Below are 20,269 nucleotides of genomic sequence, written 5' to 3' on the forward strand. Positions count from 1 at the left end.
GGCGGAGGTGCTCCCCGTAGCTGCTGGGAACTCACTGGTGCTGCTTGCTTTCGGTAGCTGCCGACTCCGCCCGGCCAGCGCTGCCGCCGCCGGATGAAGCGAGCAGTCCCGGGAGTTCCTGCCCTCCCTTTTGGAGCGATGACGACGACGACTCTGCCACCCAGGAGAAGCAAGCTGCAGCGGAGGTGCTTCAAAAGGGAGGACGGGAACTCCCAGGTCTGCTTGCTTTCTTCTTCTCCGCCCGCCTGCTCATGTGTGTGTGTGTTTGTGTGTGTGTGCCTTTTGGTACGCTGCCGCCCAGCGCCACCGTCACTGCCTACCAAAGGCCGCCCGTTTCATTTGGGAGGATCGGGGTGGGGCAAGGGTACTCCAAGTCCCCTGCCGCCGCTGCTGGGCTGCCCGTCCTTCTCCCACTTGGCAGTTCCAGGGCAGTGGCCAGTGAGGCTGCCTGCCTGGCTCTGAAGGAGAACGTCTGTCTCTGCTCCTGGAGAGGGAGGCAGGAAGGGCATCCAAGTGGCGGCGGTGGGGGAAATAAGACGGTGGGATGGCTGTTGTGGCGCTCACTCCCTAGCTCACTCACATTTCAGCGTCCGCTGAGCCCCCACCTTGGGATTTCCTCGCCTGATCTGCTCCAAGCGATGCCTGCCCGGTCAGATCCTGCCTGCCAGACACGCGGAGCCCTTGATCGAGGCTGTTGCATGTGTGGAGGAAGCTCCGGGACAGCCAACAACATTCCAAAAGCTGATTGAGACCGCCGCAATGTTAATGGAATGGAATGGAAATAGGAGAGAATGGAATACCGTGTTTCTCCAACAATACGGCCTCCACCAATAGGAAGCCCCAGCATGATTTATTGGCATAAAATCAAATTAAGCCCCTCCCCCCAAATTAAGGCCCATATTAAACATGCGAAATGGGGGGGGGAAGGCTTGCCGTTAGGAAGTACTTTGTTGCATGCCCGGATATGGTGCTGCCTGCGTTGGTGGAGCACTTCATATCGGGAGACCTTCCGCCACTGTTAATTTCCCTTCTCCCTTGCTGCCATAGCGTTACAGCAACGCCGCGGCGTTTGGCGCAGCCACGTGCAGCCAGTCAGGGCTCCTCCCTGCAACCGGAACCCTGAGGAGACACTTGGCTTCAGGCGCTCCTGTGGCCGCCTTCCCTTTGCCTTCGATGGTAAAGTGAATTATTTTAAAAACCTCCGCTCATCCCATCAGGGCCGTGCGAGCTGAGCAGAGCCGGGAAAGCAAGCCGCGGGTGTTTCCTGGTTCTGCCCAGCCCGTACGGCTCTGCCGCGGCCCTGGCGGGATGAGCGGAGGTGTTTAAAATAATTCACTTTACCTTCGAAGGCAAAGGGAAGGCGGCCACAGGAGTGCCTGAAGCCAAGTATACCAACAACAAAAGGCAAATCCTCAAGGTGGGCTGGAGGGAGGTGGCTACGTGCCCCCCGGGCTGCTTCAATGCAAGGTCCTGACTTGCAGCATCCTGCCGTTGCCGCCGCGTCCTTTTCGCCGCCGCCTCCCTCTCTGACTGCAAAACTCGTGTGCTTCGCCAAACGCTCCGAGCGAGGCGAGCTCTTTCTTTCATACATAGAGAGAAGGGGGGGAAAGACGCCGGCGTGCTCCGAGAAGCTGGCTCTTTTCTCTAGCCGAGGCTGACAGGAAGTGCCTCCAGGGCCATGGCAGGCAAGCCGTGGGTGTTTCCTGGTTCTCCCCAGCGCGCACGGCTCTGCCACGGCCCTGGCGGGATGAGCGGAGGGCCCGGCGGGGAGGCACTCGTTGCCTTGGTGATATTTCGGGTGCCGTTGCCGCCGCGTCCTTTTCGCCGCCGCCTCCCTCTCCGACTGCAAAACTCGTATGCTTCGCCAAACGCTCCGAGCGAGGCGAGCTCTTTCATACATAGAGAGAGAGAGGGGGGGAGACGCCGGCATGCCACTGCCGCCGCTCCTGAGGCCATCTGGGGCGGGCAGGTGGGAAAGCAAGCAAGGTGGCTGCGCTGTCTTCTTTTTCCCTCAGCGAAGCGCCGCCGCTTGCCGCCGCCACCGCCACCTGCGACGGGCGAGGAGGTGGCGGAGGCACCCGAAATGTCACCAAGGCAACGAGTGCCTCCCCGCCGGGCCCTCCGCTCATCCCGCCAGGGCCGTGGCAGAGCCGTGCGCGCTGGGGAGAACCAGGAAACACCCGCGGCTTGCCTGCCATGGCCCTGGAGGCACTTCCTGTCAGCCTCGGCTAGAGAAAAGAGCCAGCCTCTCGGAGCACGCCGACGTCTTTCCCCCCCCTCTCTCTATGTATGAAAGAAAGAGCTCGCCTCGCTCGGAGCGTTTGGCGAAGCACACGAGTTTTGCAGTCGGAGAGGGAGGCGGCGGCGAAAAGGACGCGGCGGCAACGGCAGGATGCTGCAAGTCAGGACCTTGCATTGAAGCAGCCCGGGGGCACGTAGCCACCTCCCTCCAGCCCACCTTGAGGATTTGCCTTTGTTGTTGGTATACTTGGCTTCAGGCGCTCCTGTGGCCGCCTTCCCTTTGCCTTGAAAGTAAAGTGAATTATTTTAAACACCTCCGCTCATCCCGCCAGGGCTGCGGCAGAGCCGTACGGGCTGGGCAGAACCAGGAAACACCCGCGGCTTGCTTTCCCGGCTCTGCTCAGCTCACACGGCCCTGATGGGATGAGCGGAGGTTTTTAAAATAATTCACTTTACCATCGAAGGCAAAGGGAAGGCGGCCACAGGAGCGCCTGAATAGTGTCTCCTCAGGGCTCCGGTTGCAGGGAGGAGCCCTGACTGGCTGCACGTGGCTGCGCCAAACGCCGCGGCGTTGCTGTAACGCTACGGCAGCAAGGGGGAAGGGAAATTAACGGTGGCGGAAGGTCTCCCGAACATCCAAGCTGTGGCCGCCCGCCCACCCGAGGATGCAAGAGGGGGGGGAAATTAAGTCACCCCCGAAAAGACGTCCTAGCCGTTTTTTCGGGGGTCAAAAAAAAAATAAGGCCCGGCCTTATTATGTGAGAAACACGGTAGCAATAGCAATAACATGGAGTGGGAATGGGAGCGGGAATGGAAATGGAAAGGAACCAAATGGAATTCAACGAGGTATCCCAGGGCACTGCCAGGATTGAAGGGGATCCTTCAGAAGATGCCCTAGGAAAGAGAGAGAGAGATGTGGAAAGAGATATGGAAAGAGAGACACAGAGAGACAGAAACAGAGAAAGATAGATAGATAGATGATAGATAGATAGATGATAGATAGATAGATAGATAGATAGATAGATAGATAGATAGATAGATAGATAGATAGATAGATGATAGATAGATAGATAGATGATAGATAGATAGATAAAAAGAGGGAAAGAGAGAAAAGGAGAGGAAGGGAGAGAGACAAGAAAGAAAAGAAAGAGAAAAGAGAAAGAAAGAAAAAAGAGGTCCGAGGGGGCATTTGTGCAAAGCACCACTGCAGCCGCTTACACGAAGCCCCTGCCTCTGCCAACTGTGAAGGTGTTTTGTCCAATGTGCTGCTGCCACTGCCATTATGGGTGGAGGTACTTTTTTTCCTTTTCCCACTGCCTGGTGCTGACTCAAGCTGCCAGATCATTCAGTTCATACCAGATAAGGTGTGTGTGTGTGTGTGTGAGGGGGGGGTAGCAAGAAAAGAAAGAAGAAAGAAAGAAAGAAAGAAAGAAAGAAAGAAAGAAAGAAAGAAAGAAAGAAAGAAAGAAAGAAAGAAAGAAAAAGAAAGAAAGAAAGAGGGAAGGAGGAGAGAGAGAGAAAGAGAATGAGGGAAGAGAGAGAGAGGGAAAGAGAGGGGAGAGAGAAAGAAAGAGAGAAGGAAAAGACAAGAAAGAAAAGAAAGAAAAGGGAAAGAAAGAAAAAGGAAGAGAAAGGAAGAAAAGGGGTGGGCAAAGAAAGGGGGATGGAAGGAAGGGACAGAAAGAAAGAAAGAAAGAAAGAAAGAAAGAAAGAAAGAAAGAAAGAAAGAAAGAAAGAAAGAAAGAAAGAAAGAAAGAAAGAAAGAGGAAGAGAGGAAAAAGTGAATGAGATATATGGATGGATAGATAAAAATACATCGAAGGAGGGAGGGAGAGAGAAAAAAAAAGGAGAGGAAGGAAGGACACAAACCCTGGCTTCAGAAGACTCTTTGAAGCAGCAGAGCAGTCTAGGGCTGGCCTGCAAAGGAACTCTGAGGTCATCTAGTCCAACCCCTTCCTCCAGCAAATCCTTACAGAATCATAGAATAGCAGGGTTAGAAGTGGGTGTGTGTGTGTATGGCTGTCAAAACTCCAAAAACAGGTCAAGTAGCTCTGGGGATATCAGTCATAAATTAGAACACTTGCTGGCCATTAAGCGAGGACCACTTGTATTTGATTTGCCAGTCACATGATCACCTGGCCATGCCCACCCAGTCACATGGCCACAAAGCCACGCCCATCCGGTCATGCGACCACAAAGCCATACCCACCCGGTCACATGACCACCAAGCCACACACCACAAATTAAGCCATGCCTACAGAACCAGTAGTAAAAATAAAAAATAAAAAAAATTGAATCCCACCACTGGTCTGCACTCACCCTTTTGGCCTTCCAAAAGACCTTGAAGACATGGCTGTGCCAACTAATCTGGACCCCAGTTAGGGTGTGGCACTTGGAAGTGGCTAATGGAGTAGATAGCACCCCTTCTCCTCACTTTTCATCCTGGTTAGTTTTACTTTAATTGAATTTTAAATTTATGTGCCTTATTTATTGTTTTAATGTTTTATAATGTATTTTAATTGAATGTCTGAAAGGTCCCTCAAGTTGCCTATTTATTTAATAGATAAAATAAAATAAAATAAAATAAAATAATAAAATAAAATAAAATAAAATAAAATAAAATAAAATAAAATAAAATAAAATAAAAAATAAAATAAAATAAAATAAAATAAAATAAAATAAAATAAAATAAAATGTTATGGCCCTACTTCCTATCAAGAGCAATTCTATTCGTTGTGTGCAATGAGACTGTTGTTTTATATTTAACTCCCTCAGTGGAGTTGCTTTACATGTTAATTAGTGGCAAAATTATAGCTATTAAGGTAATTTTCTTAAGATGAATAATCCTTAAAATCAGATGCTAATCATTTTAGCATGGTTTCTGCATAATCAGACCATATACACACCATTCAGCATCTGACAAAGAAGGGTTCTCATAGAGCTCAACAGAATTTATCTCACATATATAGACAGTTTGTAGGTGGTTATACACCCAAAGAAAAGCATTTTTTTTTTGCACTGTACACACAAAGGAAGCTATCCTTATAGTGTTTACGTAGAGGAAATATTTATTATTATTTATTGAATTTATATTGCCGCCTATTCGTCCATGGCGACTCATGGCAGCTTACAGAATGTAAAACCATATTTAAAATATTTCAAAAAATAAACAGGTATCTGCCTCCCTTAATCTCATTTATTTTGTCTCTTCACTCAATCAAACATGTTTTCTCATTTCCTGGTGTACGCAGATATATATGTACTGAGGAATTTGTGTGATTTATGTTCATTGCATATGCAATTCTGAGATAGATTTATACAGCTTCACATACATTCATCTGAATTATTTTGTTATCTTTGTCAATTTTCTTTAAAATTAAATAAAATTAATAATTTTAACTTTTTCTTTTAAAAATAGATAATGAACATCAAGAAATTGACAATTGCCATGATCTCAGATTGCTGGAGAATGACAGAAAATCTCCTTCGGTTATAGAATTAATGATGACCACAGTTTATGAGAATACTAAGAAGCAATATAAGTCAACTGAAGTCTTTCTAGAACAAAAAGTCCCAATGTTAAAACCCAGTGTCATTGAAAATAATTCTATTGAGACACCAAAAGATGATCAATCAGAACAGAAAGTAGCATTAACTACTTCAAAATCTATACTGGATAATTCAAAGGATTTTGTAAAGGTAATATTTATGGATCATCATCATGTATTTGTGGCAGGAATCATGATTGCTGATAAAACTTGACATGATTGCTGTACAAAGTAGCATAATGTTAAAGTGTTCATATATGATATACACAATATGTTTAGTTATACATAACGATTACAAGCTTAAACTTGGATCTATGTTGTAATGTTAAGTGACAAAGGTCAGTATTTGTATTTGTTTCTAAAGGAATGATCTTTCTCATGCAAAAATAAGTACTTGAAAAAATAGTAGCATAACAATTATAGGTTATATTTTAAAATATAACTGTATTTGATGAGCACATTACTCCTTTTCTGAGACAAAGTTGATTTCTTCTCATAACATAACGCTTATAATCCCTCTTTATAGCTAGTTTGGAATGTAGCCCAGTTTTGTAGGGCTATTTGAAAAAGGGAAAGAAAATGACATCAAGCAAGGTTGGACCTTGTTAGACTTGATGTATGTGGTGTAAAGGAAATTGTATATCACAACTTTTCCATCTTTTTTTAGGCCTTTAATTTCATACACCAACGTCACAGAATAGGTACTAAATGGGTAATTTGGGTTTTTACTGGCTCATACAACCAATTTGTTTTTGTTATATTAGGAAAAGTGTGAAGAGATAGAGGCAGTTCCACAAAAAGCTAAAATCAGGTAGGAAATTTAATTTTTCCCAAATAACTATTTGGAAATATGAATAATTGTATCTTTTGGGGTTAGGAAACGTTATTATTTATATTCTACAGCTACCAATAATTTGACACACATGCTTTATGAAGTGGCATGATATTAAAATGTTTACAATTTATATTCTGATAAATTACAGACAATATAATTGAATACATGTAATCGGATTTGTGAATTAGATGACTCAAGAGGCAGTACTCATTTTCCAAAGCAATGTTCTGAAATATGTTTTAATTCAGGATTGATATTACTATATTTCCCAGAATCATTGTTTTTGTCGAACAGAACCTATTTAATATTTTTTATTTTAGAATCAGTTCAAACCATTTGATGGAAAGAACAATCCAGGCAGAGTAAAAGGAAGGAATCTTTAAAAATGCATGACACATACACAGGAGGAAAATATTAGGTTTTCCATGAAGCAGCTGTCACCAGTTTCCTTTTACTCTTTTCCTTCCTTCCTTCCTTCCTTCCTTCCTTCCTTCCCTTATATTGCTACTCTTACTACATTTTAATCCTTTAAATTTGTTTTATTTGCTTGTCACTGATCATATTTGCTATTAAACTACATGAATAGCTAATATTATATATATAAACATATAATATAAAAATAATATAATTAATCCCACATAAAATTGTTACATTAAAAGATAGTTGTTTTCACTTGTATAGATTAAATGTTCTAATGACAATTTCTAGTTCACAGACATATAATAGTTCTTCAGATAATGTGGAAATGTTGAATTCTATATTTCTTCTTCCATAGAAGTAAGTTTCTGTCATAATGTTCTTCTCAGCTCCTCCTTTCAATAATTAACTGGATGGCAGAGTGAACAGAGTTTTTGCAACTTCTAGCAGCTTCAATCAGAGGACAAGAAGCTTGCCTGCTGAGTTCTATAGACTATATAAAAATATATTAGGGTGGATGTAATATTTTTGTTTCTTGAATTGTGCTCTCAGTATTGCAGTTGTGTTTTTAAGACTGTAATCAGGGGTGGGATTCTACTTGGTCGGTCAGGTTCTATAGAACTGGTTGTTGTGATTTGCCCAGTTCGGAGAACTGGCAATTTGCACCACTGGCTGGCCCCGCCCCTCCCTTCCCACCCACTCACTCCTTACCTGGTATATGCGCGCCATCAAACTTGCCTGCATTTGGTAAGTTGCTATTTTTCCCCCTGACCATCAGCTGTTCTGCTGTGCCAGGAGATTTAGATTAGCTAGAAAGCAGGAAATCGTTAGATTTCTTGCTTTTTAGCTAATCTAAAAGCAGAGCTGAGCCTTCCTTAGGACTGTAGCTTCTATTTTTAAGTGGATCTGTGATTCTGGGAGCAACTCAATCTGCCTGCCTGCTTTGCCTGATTTTGGGTAAAAGTTGCTCTTTTTTTATAAAAAATGCAATATTTACATAATGGTGTGTTGTGAGTTAATTTTGTGAGTTTGCTTGCAAGCAAATTTTATGTGTCAGACTCAGGTAGCAGATTGCAGAATAGTAGATCTCTAAGTGAATCTGTGATTCTGTGAGCAACTCAATCTGTCTGGCTGCTTTGCCTGATTTTGGGTGAAAGTCGCTTTTTTTTTTTATAAAAAATTCAATATTTACATATTTACAATATTTACATACAAGCCACGCACACCCAGTCACGTGACCACCAAGCCACACCCAGTCAGCAAGCCATGCCCACCCAGTCACATGACCACCAAGCCACACCCACAAATTAGGCCACGCCCACAGAACTGGTTGTTAAGAAATTTGAATCCCACCCCTGACTGTAATAAACCTAAGAATGCATGTATTTTCTAAAAAATACCACTCTTGTGTTTATTTAACTGATTAATAATTTAGTATTATACTTTTATTTTACAGGTCTGTGAGCACTACATATTTGAAGAATACAGGGAAATGCTCTCCTGTCCCAAGAAGTACATCTGCTCAATATTTAGGAACATTAAAGTTCTTGGACGACAAGCATCTACAAAAATACAGTGCTGAGCTAGATAAAGCGGATAGTTTACGAGCAGCTGTTTACCAGGTATATGTTTAGCATATTTAATATTATGAGAAAATCTGTCAAATTAGCAGTTTCGATTAGATTTAATTAGGTACCAGTTTTGGGGTTTCTCATATCTGTCAGATGATTCTCAGATTGGTGACTGTATACAATGAATGAATGAATGAAAAAACACTGGTATTTGGCCTTCCTATATTTCTTTTTTTTTTTTAAACAAAAAAGTGGCAAATTGTCTTAAATTTCTTCATTTAATGTTAAGTCATTTTTGATCCTATTAAACCACATAAAACCCCAAATATAATTCAGGAGCTTTGTTAGGTTAGACCGGGAGTTGGAAACGTGCAACCCTAGAGCCGCATGCGGCTCTTTGGGCCCTCTTCTGCGGCTCTCTGTTGGATGATCCCACCACTGGATGGCCCCACCCCTCATCCTCCCCTTCTCACACACTCCTCGCTTTCCCTGAGAAGAGAAGGGCAACAGCGGCAGATGGAGTCTCATTCTGTATTCCAGGGCGGGAGCGAAGCACCCCTCTACTTGCCTCTTTTTCCGGCCCTTGTTGGTGCTGTGCGCACCCCGGCTGCTGGGGGAGACGTGTGACTTTTCTCCGCCCCGAGACACTGGCTGGGCTGGCTTGCAGCCAATGCTCCATGTTGTAATGGGCTCCAGGAGGGAGGAGGAGGAGGGGATGGAGTGAAGTGCACTAAATTTAAGTGTGCTGCACAAAGCACTGCAAGAGCAGCGAGAAGCCGTGGAGCTGGCTGTGGTGGGGCTGGGAGGGTGCGCACGAGAGAAGAAGGAGGGGGGAGGAGGAGGCTTCCCTCCTCTCCCTCCCGCTCCTTCTCCTCTCATTCTTCAGTTAGCCCAGATTTCCAAAAGGAAGAAAGAAAAAGGGGTAGCGAAGAGCCCCAAGGAGAACACGCAGGGCTTTCTGAGAGAGTGAGAAGAGACACAGTCAGGGAGTGAGAGAGAAAAAGATACGGGGGGGAGAGATTCGGCTTTATTTGGCTCTGTCTGCTTCCCTCTCTCTGCCTTTGACCAGTTTTGCAAGGTTCAGGGGTGATCTAAGGTGGCAACCTCATAGTGCTGTGATGTCACTCCTTTTGCAATGCAACATTTTTTCTCTTTCCAGAGACAGAAAGAACGTGAAGAAAGATGGGGAGGGAGAGAGATGAGGGGGGAGGGAGGGAGAGAGAAAGAGGGAGGGAGGGAGGGAGAGGGAGAAAGAGATGAAGGAGGGAGGGAGAGAAATGGGAGAGAGAGAGGGAGAGAGAGGGAGAAAGAAAGATGGGGAGGGAGAGAGATGGGAGGGGAGAGGGAGAGAGAGAGAAAGAGGAGGGAGGGAAAGGGAGAAAGAGAGATGAAGGAGAGAGGGAGGGAGAGAAATGGGATGAGAGAGAGGGAGAGAGAGATGAGAGAGAGAGAGGGAGATGGAGAGATGGAGAAAGAAAGATGGGGAGGGAGAGAGATGAGAGAGGGAGAGAGAAAGAGGAGGGAGGGAAAGGGAGAAAGAGAGATGAAGGAGAGAGGGAGGGAGAGAAATGGGATGAGAGAGAGGGAGAGAGAGATGAGAGAGAGAGAGGGAGAGAGAGGGAGATGGAGAGATGGAGAAAGAAAGATGGGAAGGGAGAGAGATGGGAGGGGGGAGAGGGAGGGAGGGAGAGAGAGAGAGACAGAGACAGAGAGACAGAGATACCTGTTTCCCATAGAAAAGAAAACACCGAGAGCCACAAAACCTGGGTAGGTGTGGCTGGGAGGTCATGTGACTCGGGAGTGAGTGACATCGAGTTGGCCACACCCACCAAGGTTTTGTGGCTCCCAGTGTTTTGTTTTCTGTGGGAAACGCGTCCAAATGACTCTGAGTATTTAAGGTTGCGGAACCCTGGGTTAGACTGAAGAAAATCCTATACACACTGAACCTAGTGAAGATTCCACATTTCAGTTATTCCCCTTGAGGAGGACATGAATTTAATACAGATTCACCTAGCCTAATCTCAGCTCCCATTAGACATTCCCATTTTAACTATTTATGAGTATTTAGAGAACGAATCACCTATTTTGATCGCCTAGGGAGACTACTCTAGATTTATCTGCTGCTGTCACTTCATGTGCAGAAAAAGCAATTTTGGCTTCTAAGAATGTTTTAGAAAGACAATCTACCAATTAAACTATAAGAATAAGTAAGGACATGTTTAAAAAGTCAGTTTTAAAGTTTTAAACAGCATTTAATCAGATTTATTGTTTTTAATCATCTTGAGCTTATATGCCTCAAAAATGATTTACTGAGTGGTTCAAAAATCAGTGTGAGGTTTTTAAAAAAATCATGGGCCATAATTGTCATAGGTTGACACAAGTGATCTATTATAATTCATATGTTATTGCTATCCATTTCTCTCTCTTTATAGGACTGGTTGGAAAAGAAGAGAATCTTCCTTTTGGAATTACAAAGAATAAAAAGAACCAAAGCCGAGAACTTGCGAGAGAAAAATGAAAAGGTTGGTTTTAAAACTTAACCATAAGTTTTATTAAGTCATTCCATGAGTGCTCCAGTTATGTCCTGTTTCTTTTTGACTTCATGCAAATGATGTTGGATGAAGATTGTTAAATTTAATTATGATAAAGAAGCAAACAAAGAGGATTGTATGTAAGTTTATATTATTATACACAGAATTACAAACATCAGTGTCAGCTCTAAACATATAAACAAGGCAGGATGTTGATCATGGTTTTTTTGTTTTAAAATTATTGATGATTTTACATGTTTGTATATTGGTTTTTAACTTGTATTGGGTTTTTTTTTAACCTGTTACAAACTACCTATATTTGCTTAAAGGAAATGGGAAACTGTATAGATCTTTTTCTTTCTCCTTCTCTTTCTCCCCCTACCCACTCCTACTCCTTTAAAAAAAAAAAACACCAAAAGATAAAACTGACCATTTGGTGAACAGTATAAGAAAAGGGATATGCCAGTCCAAGATTTTCATATTCAGCTTTAGGTTCCATAAAGACCTTAATAATCTTAGTAATCAACAATTACTACCAACACATACAGGAACTAATCAGCAATCTTTTAACTAGCTCAGGATTTAAACTAGATGGATTAACACTGTAATATACTTACATAATATGGTAAGACATGATTGCTGTCTCTCAGTAAAGAAAGAGATTTTTAAAATTGGTCAACAGGGAGACTGGCTTTTTTTTTTTTTTAAAGTATTTTAGCAATGTTAGCTAGGCTTTGACAGAAATTCTAACATACAACCATGTGCCCATTACGTTCCATATGATAATTAAGTGTTTTCAGCTGACCTCTTAACATGTTTGCAGGACTTTATAATGCTAATATGCTTTATAACTTGCCATCAGTATTTTTATACATGATCTTTAATGTCACAGGTTGAGAGTTCTACATAGAATTGCAGAGCCAGTGTGTGGTGCAATAAGACTGCGTTTATTAGTATGATTCCCTGGGTTAGGGACTTTCTGTCTTCACTGTGAGTTATGTTGGGGGGGGGGGGTACACGAAGGGAGGCTCAGACAATCTCATTGTTGTACTCATGTTGTACTCTTGACAATAAAGGTTGATTTGATTTGATTTGATTTTGTTCTCATAATCTTAATATATAATCAAGTACTTTTAATTGGTAAATAGACTAGCTGAGAGGAGATGGTGGTTTTGTAGATACGTGAAATAGTTCATTATAAATAGAATCTGAATTAAATAGCACAATTGTGCAATAGTTTGGATTCAGAAGCAAAAAAGCAATTCAGCATATGCAAGAGTACTCCTGTAGCGCCTCTCTCTTTCCTTAAAGCAGCTGTACCTGATCCCGGAATCACACCGACACCTTTAATGACTAAAACACAATCCTGGCAAAATATGTATTTGGTTAAGGAGTTGCAGGCAGGTGCTAATTTGAACTTCCATTGATCCTAAAGCACATTTTGCCTCACGAAATAGTGGCTCATGAAATCCATCCAATGTATTCATGTCAAAGAAGTGGTTGAAGTCTTATTTCCTAAATCAAAACCTGAATCTCTATCCATTCAATTGATTGCCCTAGAGAACTCTACAACATCCTTCCCTAACTTCCTGCTCTCCTAATGTTTTGGGCTGAAACATGGGTGGATCAGCCTTGAATATAAGCAATGCTAGCTAGGAACAAGTGTGTTCCAAACAGAAAAATCACTATTGTAGTTTTAAAGGTAGTTTACTAAAGGTGATGGGAAAAAAAGAATTTAATAGAATACTTTCACGTATCCTGAAGCTTTTCTGATTAAGGACAATATTTGTAGTTCAGGGTTGAAATGAGGTACATCTGATCTTATCTAGTTTGGGTAATGAAATGTCTGCAAGAAAACAATCAAGCTCAGGGAACACCAAGGACCCCTTGGTTTTCTAATGTACAAATTTATATTTGTCGTGTCCGTCGCAAGGAAGAAGACTCGGAGCCAGTGACTTTAGTTCAGCTCATTTATTGATTCCTGAGATCGGCTCGGGTTCGAAAGAAAAACGGCGGCTTTTATTCTTTGGCCGCGGCCAATGGCACCGCTTTGAATCTCCCGCGATCAGTTTCCACCAATCGCGGGAGATTCGCGGCGGGCCAATCAGTGCTGCTCGCTCGACAATCAGCTCGCCGCGCGTCTTGGCCAATCACTGCGTGATTCTATAAGAATGGTAATGACCGTACAGAACACCCCTCCCCTCTTGGTAGGGCCCTACGTAACGTAGTCCCGTAAGTAGGCGGGGCTACGTACTTGTCTACTTGACCTGTGCAGATTAGTTGGTGCTTGGCTCCCGGCCGGTTCGATCGGGTTCTGTGTTGCTCTCTGCCCTGTTGATGGAACCGTCTGGAAAGCTGAGCCGGGCCTTTCATCGCAGCTCCCTCCCAGTCTACCCGGTCTGGTTGAGCTGCGGTTTCCGCTCCCGCCTGGTCTTTCCGGGCTGGTTGAGCTGGCCTGGCTGCTTCTCCCTGGTGAGGTGTCAAGTGGCTGCTTGCCGGTGAGTATTCCTGGTTTCTTTCTCGTGGGTTTTGGGCCTTGGGGCCTTCCCTCCCCTCTTGGTTTGTGTTGGGGGGGGGGTTCCCTTCTGTGTTTGCTTCTGTTTGCGTGTCGGTTGTGTTTCCTGTGGCTGTTCTTGACCTTAATTGGTCGATGTGTCGTTTCCATGCTCGTCCGTCGGTTGTCTGTAAGCGGTACGAGCGTGGACCTGTCACTTGGGTTATGGTTGCTGGTACCCAGAGTGGGTCTCCGATGAGGTTTTTCGCGTATACTGTGTCGCCTGTTTTAAATATTCGGTCTTTGCTTGAGGAGTTTGGGGGTTTTTCTGGGCTGTATGTGGGGTGCAGTCTGTCGAGTGGGGACCTTAATTTTCTCCCCATCAGTAGTTCTGCTGGGCTTTTATTGGTTGTTGTATTCGGGGTTATGTGTTGTATGAAAAGCATTTTGTTTATTTTCTCTTGGATTTCCCCGTTTTCTATCTTTTGGATAGTTTTTTTTGTAAATTGAACCATCCGTTCTGCCCTCCCGTTCGCCACCGGATGTGCCGGCGCTGTCAACGCGTGTCGTATCCCCCGCTCCGCTAGGAATTTTTCGAATTCCAGCGAGGTAAATTGGGGCCCGTTGTCGGATACGATGACGTCTGGGAAGCCGTGGGTTGCGAATAGTTTTCCTTGGTGACGGCCTCCGTGGTGGTAGTTCTCATGTTGCTTACCTCCAACCAGTTGGAGTAAGCGTCTACCGTGATGAGGAAAGTGTGGCCTTTCGTGGGCCCGGCAAAATCTATGTGAATCCTGGACCATGGTCCCCTAGGGGTTTCCCATTCCAGGATTGGGGCGGCAGGAGGGCTGGGCCTGGTTTCCTGGCATCTGTTGCATGCTGCCACCCAGGCCTCGATTCGTTTGTCCATTCCTGGCCACCAGGCGTAACTTCTGGCCAAGGCCTTTGTCCTTACGATGCCTGGGTGCCCCTCATGCAACAGTTTCAATACTTTTCCCTGTAATTTTTCCGGAATAACAACCCGGTCCCCCCAAAGTAAACAACCTTTTTGTAATGACAGTTCTGTTTGCCGGTTCCGGAATGTCCTGAAGGTTTCGTCGTCGTCCTTTTCGGGCCACCCCTTCTCTACCCAATGTAATACCCACGCCAGACGTTTGTCTTTATTGGTTTCACGGGCAATGTCTGACGCGGTTATGGGTAGATCGGGCAGAGTCTCTATGCTAAGGGTGGCCGTCGTGGGTGCTGGGTCGGTGTCCAAGTCCGGTAGCGGCGTGCAGCTCAGGGCGTCTGCGTGGGTGATTGTCTTCCCGGGTCGGTGTGTGAGCCGGTAGCTGTAGGCGGCAAGGAATTCGGACCACCTTGTCATTCTTGGGGATAGAATGTTCGGGGTGGCCCTGTTCCCTGCCAGGATTCCCAGCAGCGGCTTGTGGTCGGTGACGATGGTGAAGGTCCAGCTGTAGATGTACTCGTGGAACCTTTTGACTGCGGCAACGATAGCCAGGGCCTCTTTGTCCAGCTGACTGTAGTTTCTTTCCGGTTTGGTGAGGGTCCTTGAGAAGAAGGCGATGGGTGCTTCTTTTCCGTTGGGGAGAGTGTGGCTGAGAACGGCGCCGACGCCAAAGGGTGATGCGTCGCATGTGACAGCTAGCGGTAGGGTCTCGTTGTATTGGATCAGGACGGCATCCGAGGTGAGCAGGTCCTTGGTTTTGTTGAAGGCGGCTTCCTCGCGTTTCCCCCACATCCACGGGGCCGCCTTGTCCAGGAGCCTATGCAAAGGCTCCGCCGCGGTCGCCTTCTGGGGCAGGAAAACATTGTAAAAATTAAGCAGTCCTAGAAATGCCTGTAGTTCCGTTTTATTCTTCGGCCTGGGGGTTTCCTTAATTGCTCTGATTTTTTTCTCGGTTGGGTGAATTCCGTGCCGATCTAAAAGGTACCCCAGGAACTCGACCCTCTCGGTGTGTAATTGGCATTTTTCTTTTTTAACCTTCAGCCCCGCATTTTTGAATTTTGTTAGGACCTCCCTCAGGTGGCCCTCCAGTTCTTTTTGGTTGGCTGCCGACACCAGTACGTCGTCGAAGTAGGGTACCACCCCCTTGATTCCTTGCAGGAGTCTCTCCATGAGGCTCTGGAATATTCCTGGGGCCACGCTCACTTTAGTTCAGCTCATTTATTGATTCCTGAGATCGGCTCGGGTCCGAAAGAAAAACGGCGGCTTTTATTCTTTGGCCGCGGCGGCCGCGGCCAATGGCACCGCTTTGAATCTCCCGCGATCAGTTTCCACCAATCGCGGGAGATTCACGGTGGGCCAATCAGTGCGGCTCGCTCGACCAATCAGCTCGCCGCGCGTCTTGGCCAATTACTGTGCGATTCTACAAGAATGGTAATGACCGTACAGAACAATATTTATGCTTGTATGCTATATGTTCTTGTATCCCTGCATAAAATAGGAGATGAACAAAATAGCTTAGAAGTGAGTGTGTTGACTAAGACCAGTTTTCCAAAATAGCAGGAATTCTTCAAGAAAGAAGAAAGTCACAATTATTTGACTTATTAGATACTCTATCTATACTAATATCTACCCATATCAGTTCAGATAAATAGATCAAAATTAGCAGCATTCGTGCTTGACTGTGTTGAATGTAGAGAGAGTGGAATGTTATGTGTTTTGAAGTAAAAAATAATCTTACGAAACCAACAATTTAACATACCTGCAAGATTATTACTGTATATGACCATAATAAAAAAATTATGCAACATTTACAATGCTACTTTCCATATAGAAAGAAGCTGCTAAAAGAGAAGAAGCATTTGCGTCCTTTGAAGCTTGGAAGGCTATGAAAGAAAAAGAAGCAAAACAATTGGCTGAGAAAAAAAAATTGGAAGCAGCAGAGAAAAAGAAAGAAGCCGAACTAAACAAGAAGAAAAAGGAAGAGGCACAAAAGGCAGTGGTTTTTATCTTGCAAATGTTAATTTTGGTGAAAAATCATAAGACACTGAACTCTATTATAATCAGTGCTCTCCAGATAGTCCTCGATTTATCACCGCCCTCTTTGCAACTATTTAAAGTTAGGGATGCTTGAAAAGCCACCTTCAATCTGGTTTCAAAGTTACTGCTGCTGCAGTGCCCCCATGGTCATATGAGCAAAATTCAGGCAAATTCGTCTTAAAGCTAATTGCAGGGACAGTGCAGCAGGCTTTCCATCTACTCTCTAACCTGCTCTGCCTTGGGCTTGGTCTACACCTGCTCTACACTGGCCTTGGGCTTACTTCTTACTGCACTAGATTCCACCTGTCACTAATTGCTCGTTTACTTTCTGTAGCTCTCTGAAGCTTGTGTTAGGGAAGGAGAGCAGACCGTTCCTTTCCTTGGCATCCCTAGGCTGCATGGCTCTGTCCAGGAACCAAGCACCATCTTCAGAGCAGTTGCCATGAAAATGGCACCTGCTTCCAGGACTATGCCATGTGGCTTGCAGGGATGCTGAGGGTAGAATAGCCCGCACTCCTTCCTAACACAAAGCTTCGGAGATATACAAAAAACGAATAAGCAATTCGTGACAGGGGTCGGACAAAGTGTGGTAAGAAGCAGGCCCAGGCCAGCGTGGCAGGAAAACGCTGTGGGACTCTCAGGGGCAGGGAATGGACCACGAAGGCGCCTTGGGGTGGGGGAGGACTTGGAGGCCGGGGCAGGTGGCCTGGGCTTAACGCTAGACTTCCCAGAGACCCCCCCCCCATCCCTGAAGCACCCCCATGCTCTACTTAATGACCTGTGCCATGGCTTCACAACTGCATCAGGGGCGGGCATCATTAAGCAAGGCAACCATGTGGGTGTCTTGTTTAATGATCCTCATAACTTACAACCACAATGGGCAGGCTCCATTACGATGGTAGGTTGAGAACTATCTGTAATTAATTTTAAATTTCATGGCAATTTAAAACTTCCTTTTTCTTTACTAATTCAAGTGGAAAAAATATAAAAGTTTCTGGATCAAATCTAATGGATTTGTTATACACGTTTTAGGCTTTTGAGAAATGGAAAAAAAAGAAAACTGCATATTTAAAACAGCAAATACAAAAGGAGAAACGATTTGAAGGGTTCAAAAAGAAGAAGGAGCAGGAGGTTGTTGCAGAGAAGAGAAAAGACAGCAGATCTGCAGTTGAAAAATGGTATGCTTAATTTTGAATTTTATAAATTTGATTTTGTCCGCTTCCAAATAAGTTTGTTTTGCATAGGTAGAACTTCGTTACACATCTTACTATATTTTATGAAAATGCATATTTTGTCTCTGTTGTTGTGGGAAGAAAAATCCAGTTCAATTCCAAGCTGGGAAAAAGGCGCTGGAAATAAAAATAGAGGTTGACTGGAAGGGAAGAAGGTTTTTTTTAGTTTCCAGAAACTTCAGTGACAGTGGCAATGTTTCTGGGGTAACTGACACCTTGGCTGGGTGAATGGATGGATCTTAATAGGGTTCTGAGGTTTTGTGATTGAGATGCTCCAGAGCAGGGGTTGCCAACCTTTTGGACTTCAGGGACCACCAAACTCATAATTTTGAATCCCAGGCACCACTAGCCAGTTCTGTGGGCATGGCCTAATTTGTGGGTGTGGCTTGGTGGTCATGTGAGGGGCATGGAGACTCTACCTTTATCATTTGTTTTACAATATCTAAACATTCTGACAGCATTGGGCCCAGTGTTATCAATACATAGTTTAGATGAAAAGACCACATTATTTTTGAAACATGCCTATATGTTCCAGTATTAGTTTCATAGTAATTTTACTGACTACTGATAGGATAAGAAAAGCAAACAAGAAAAAAGTTATTTCCCTATACGAAGTTAGCACCCACCCCTCTCCTAGAAAAGGGAAATATTCTAGGAAATATTAAAAAGACAGAATATTATACCTCCCTGGATGAGAAAAGGAGAAACATGCTCTCTTCTGCTTGAGGCTGTTTTACTACAGCAGGAAGACTGGGGCTACTTTCTGCCTTTAAGAACATGTTTCTTCATTTCTGCTTTTGGGAAATATTCTATCCTGCCTCTTTTAATATTAAGAATAAAGAATATTTTAATCTGAGGGGGGCTTCCTACATTATAAACAGTTTTTTCTTTAACTGTCAGGAATGAGAAAAAAGAAGAATTCATGAAGCAAAAGAAAAAAGAAAAAATCCAAGAAAGGAAAAAAGAAATAGAACAAGAAGTTGAGAAAGAAGAACAAGATAAAAGAGCTCTAGATGAATATACAAAATGGCTGGTAAGTCTCTGTATTTGTCAATGTGAGATATAATTTTAGGTATGCATACACATTGAAATGTGCTTAAACTTTCATTCTGAAAAAACCAGATGGTGATAGTATAATCTTTCTTGTTAAGTTTTTACAGTGCATCTAGAAAACATCCAGATGCTTGTTATTTCAGTGATTGATTTCTGCCTCTACCAAAATTAAATATTGTTTACATAATGTAGAAAAATAATCCCGCTAGAGATATAAGAATAGTCAGATATGTTCAACCAGAATGTAATTGCTGTTGTCATGAAGGATGGAGTTGGGATGAGTTATCAGAAATTATTCATAAGAAGCCTATTAAGAGCCAAGTTACTGAGAAATAAATTTATCCTTCTCATAACTACCATTAGTCAGTTTGGTGTAGTGATTAAGGCTAGAAACTGTGAGGCTGTGAGTTCTAGTTCTGCCTTAGGTACAAAGTCAGCCAGGGGACCTTGGGCTAGTTACTTTCTCACAGTCCTGGGAAGGAGGCAATGGAAAATCATTTCTTCTTAATAAAACCTTGCTAAGAAAACTGTAGGAACTTGTTCAGGTAATCTTTGAGGATCAAACATGATTGAACAAAAGAAAAAAAATTGCTCGTATGATTTGCTCGTATGATTAGTTATCCTCATCCCACATGTTCTGTAATTCTTGCCTGGCTTCTTTAACACCCACTATTTCCTGGGTTTTGTGTATGTTTTAAGCAAATATTATACTAAACATTAAAGAGCTGTGCACTTTGAATCTAACAGGCCTGAGAAAGATATCTGAAAAAAATACTCCTACTGGCTCTTCTGCAGCTCCCTAAAGGAATCTCTGTATCTGCCTTTTGGTTCATGTTTTCAGTTATTTTTCCCCCCAATATAATAATAATTTTAATAGTTTTCTTACCAAAAAGGGAAGTCCCTTTATTCTATAGAGAAGGATGAATCGGAGTACAGTTTGCCATATTAGTGGTTTCTGGTCCTGCTAACAGAGTCAGTAGAGTGATCTCTTCTCCTGTTCATTATTAGGAGCAACCATTCCTACAGCGCCATATCACCACTGCCCAGAATCAGCGTAGCATAGCAGCAGCTGCACAAGTGAGTGAATATAGTAGATACAAAGAAACAGTTTTATAAAATAGAGGGTGGTTGTTGTTTTTTAAATTGGAAAATCTCAAGTAGAGGTAGGTAGATGTTTCGATACTTGTGTGTGGATGCTACAAGAGTTTGATTGCCTACTTGAAGTTGCTTTACTTTCTGAGTTTTACAGTATTGTTGATGACAAAATCTTACAGTGTTAGCATACAAAAAAGAAGTTTCAGTTTGCAAGGATCCAACCTGGGTCCGTCACTTCTCTCTACCAGAATGTGTGCTTTGGGCTA

General features: G+C 43.7%; 1 protein-coding gene across 2 annotated transcripts in view; it reads left to right on the plus strand.

Moving 5' to 3' along the window:
* The window catches only part of MAP9 (microtubule associated protein 9), a 54,142-nt gene that overhangs the window by 24,123 nt on the left and 9,750 nt on the right, over window positions 1–20,269 (plus strand). The window contains exons 6-12 of one of the 2 annotated variants that reach the window (XM_087963684.1): window positions 5,660–5,940; window positions 6,554–6,600; window positions 8,498–8,663; window positions 11,045–11,134; window positions 16,418–16,582; window positions 17,656–17,801; window positions 18,756–18,888. In XM_087963684.1, coding sequence (XP_087819810.1) covers window positions 5,660–5,940; window positions 6,554–6,600; window positions 8,498–8,663; window positions 11,045–11,134; window positions 16,418–16,582; window positions 17,656–17,801; window positions 18,756–18,888 — 1,028 coding nt within the window. Of the gene's footprint in view, window positions 1–57; window positions 217–5,659; window positions 5,941–6,553; window positions 6,601–8,497; window positions 8,664–11,044; window positions 11,135–16,417; window positions 17,807–18,755; window positions 18,889–20,269 lie in introns of those variants that run through there. The other variant, XM_087963683.1, reaches the window with a different exon arrangement.

The sequence above is a fragment of the Notechis scutatus genome, chromosome 4 (genome assembly GCF_049901735.1).
Source record: "Notechis scutatus isolate UNSWTSFEM ecotype Mainland chromosome 4, rNotScu1.2, whole genome shotgun sequence".
In the NCBI taxonomy this organism is placed as follows: Eukaryota; Metazoa; Chordata; class Lepidosauria; order Squamata; family Elapidae; genus Notechis; species Notechis scutatus.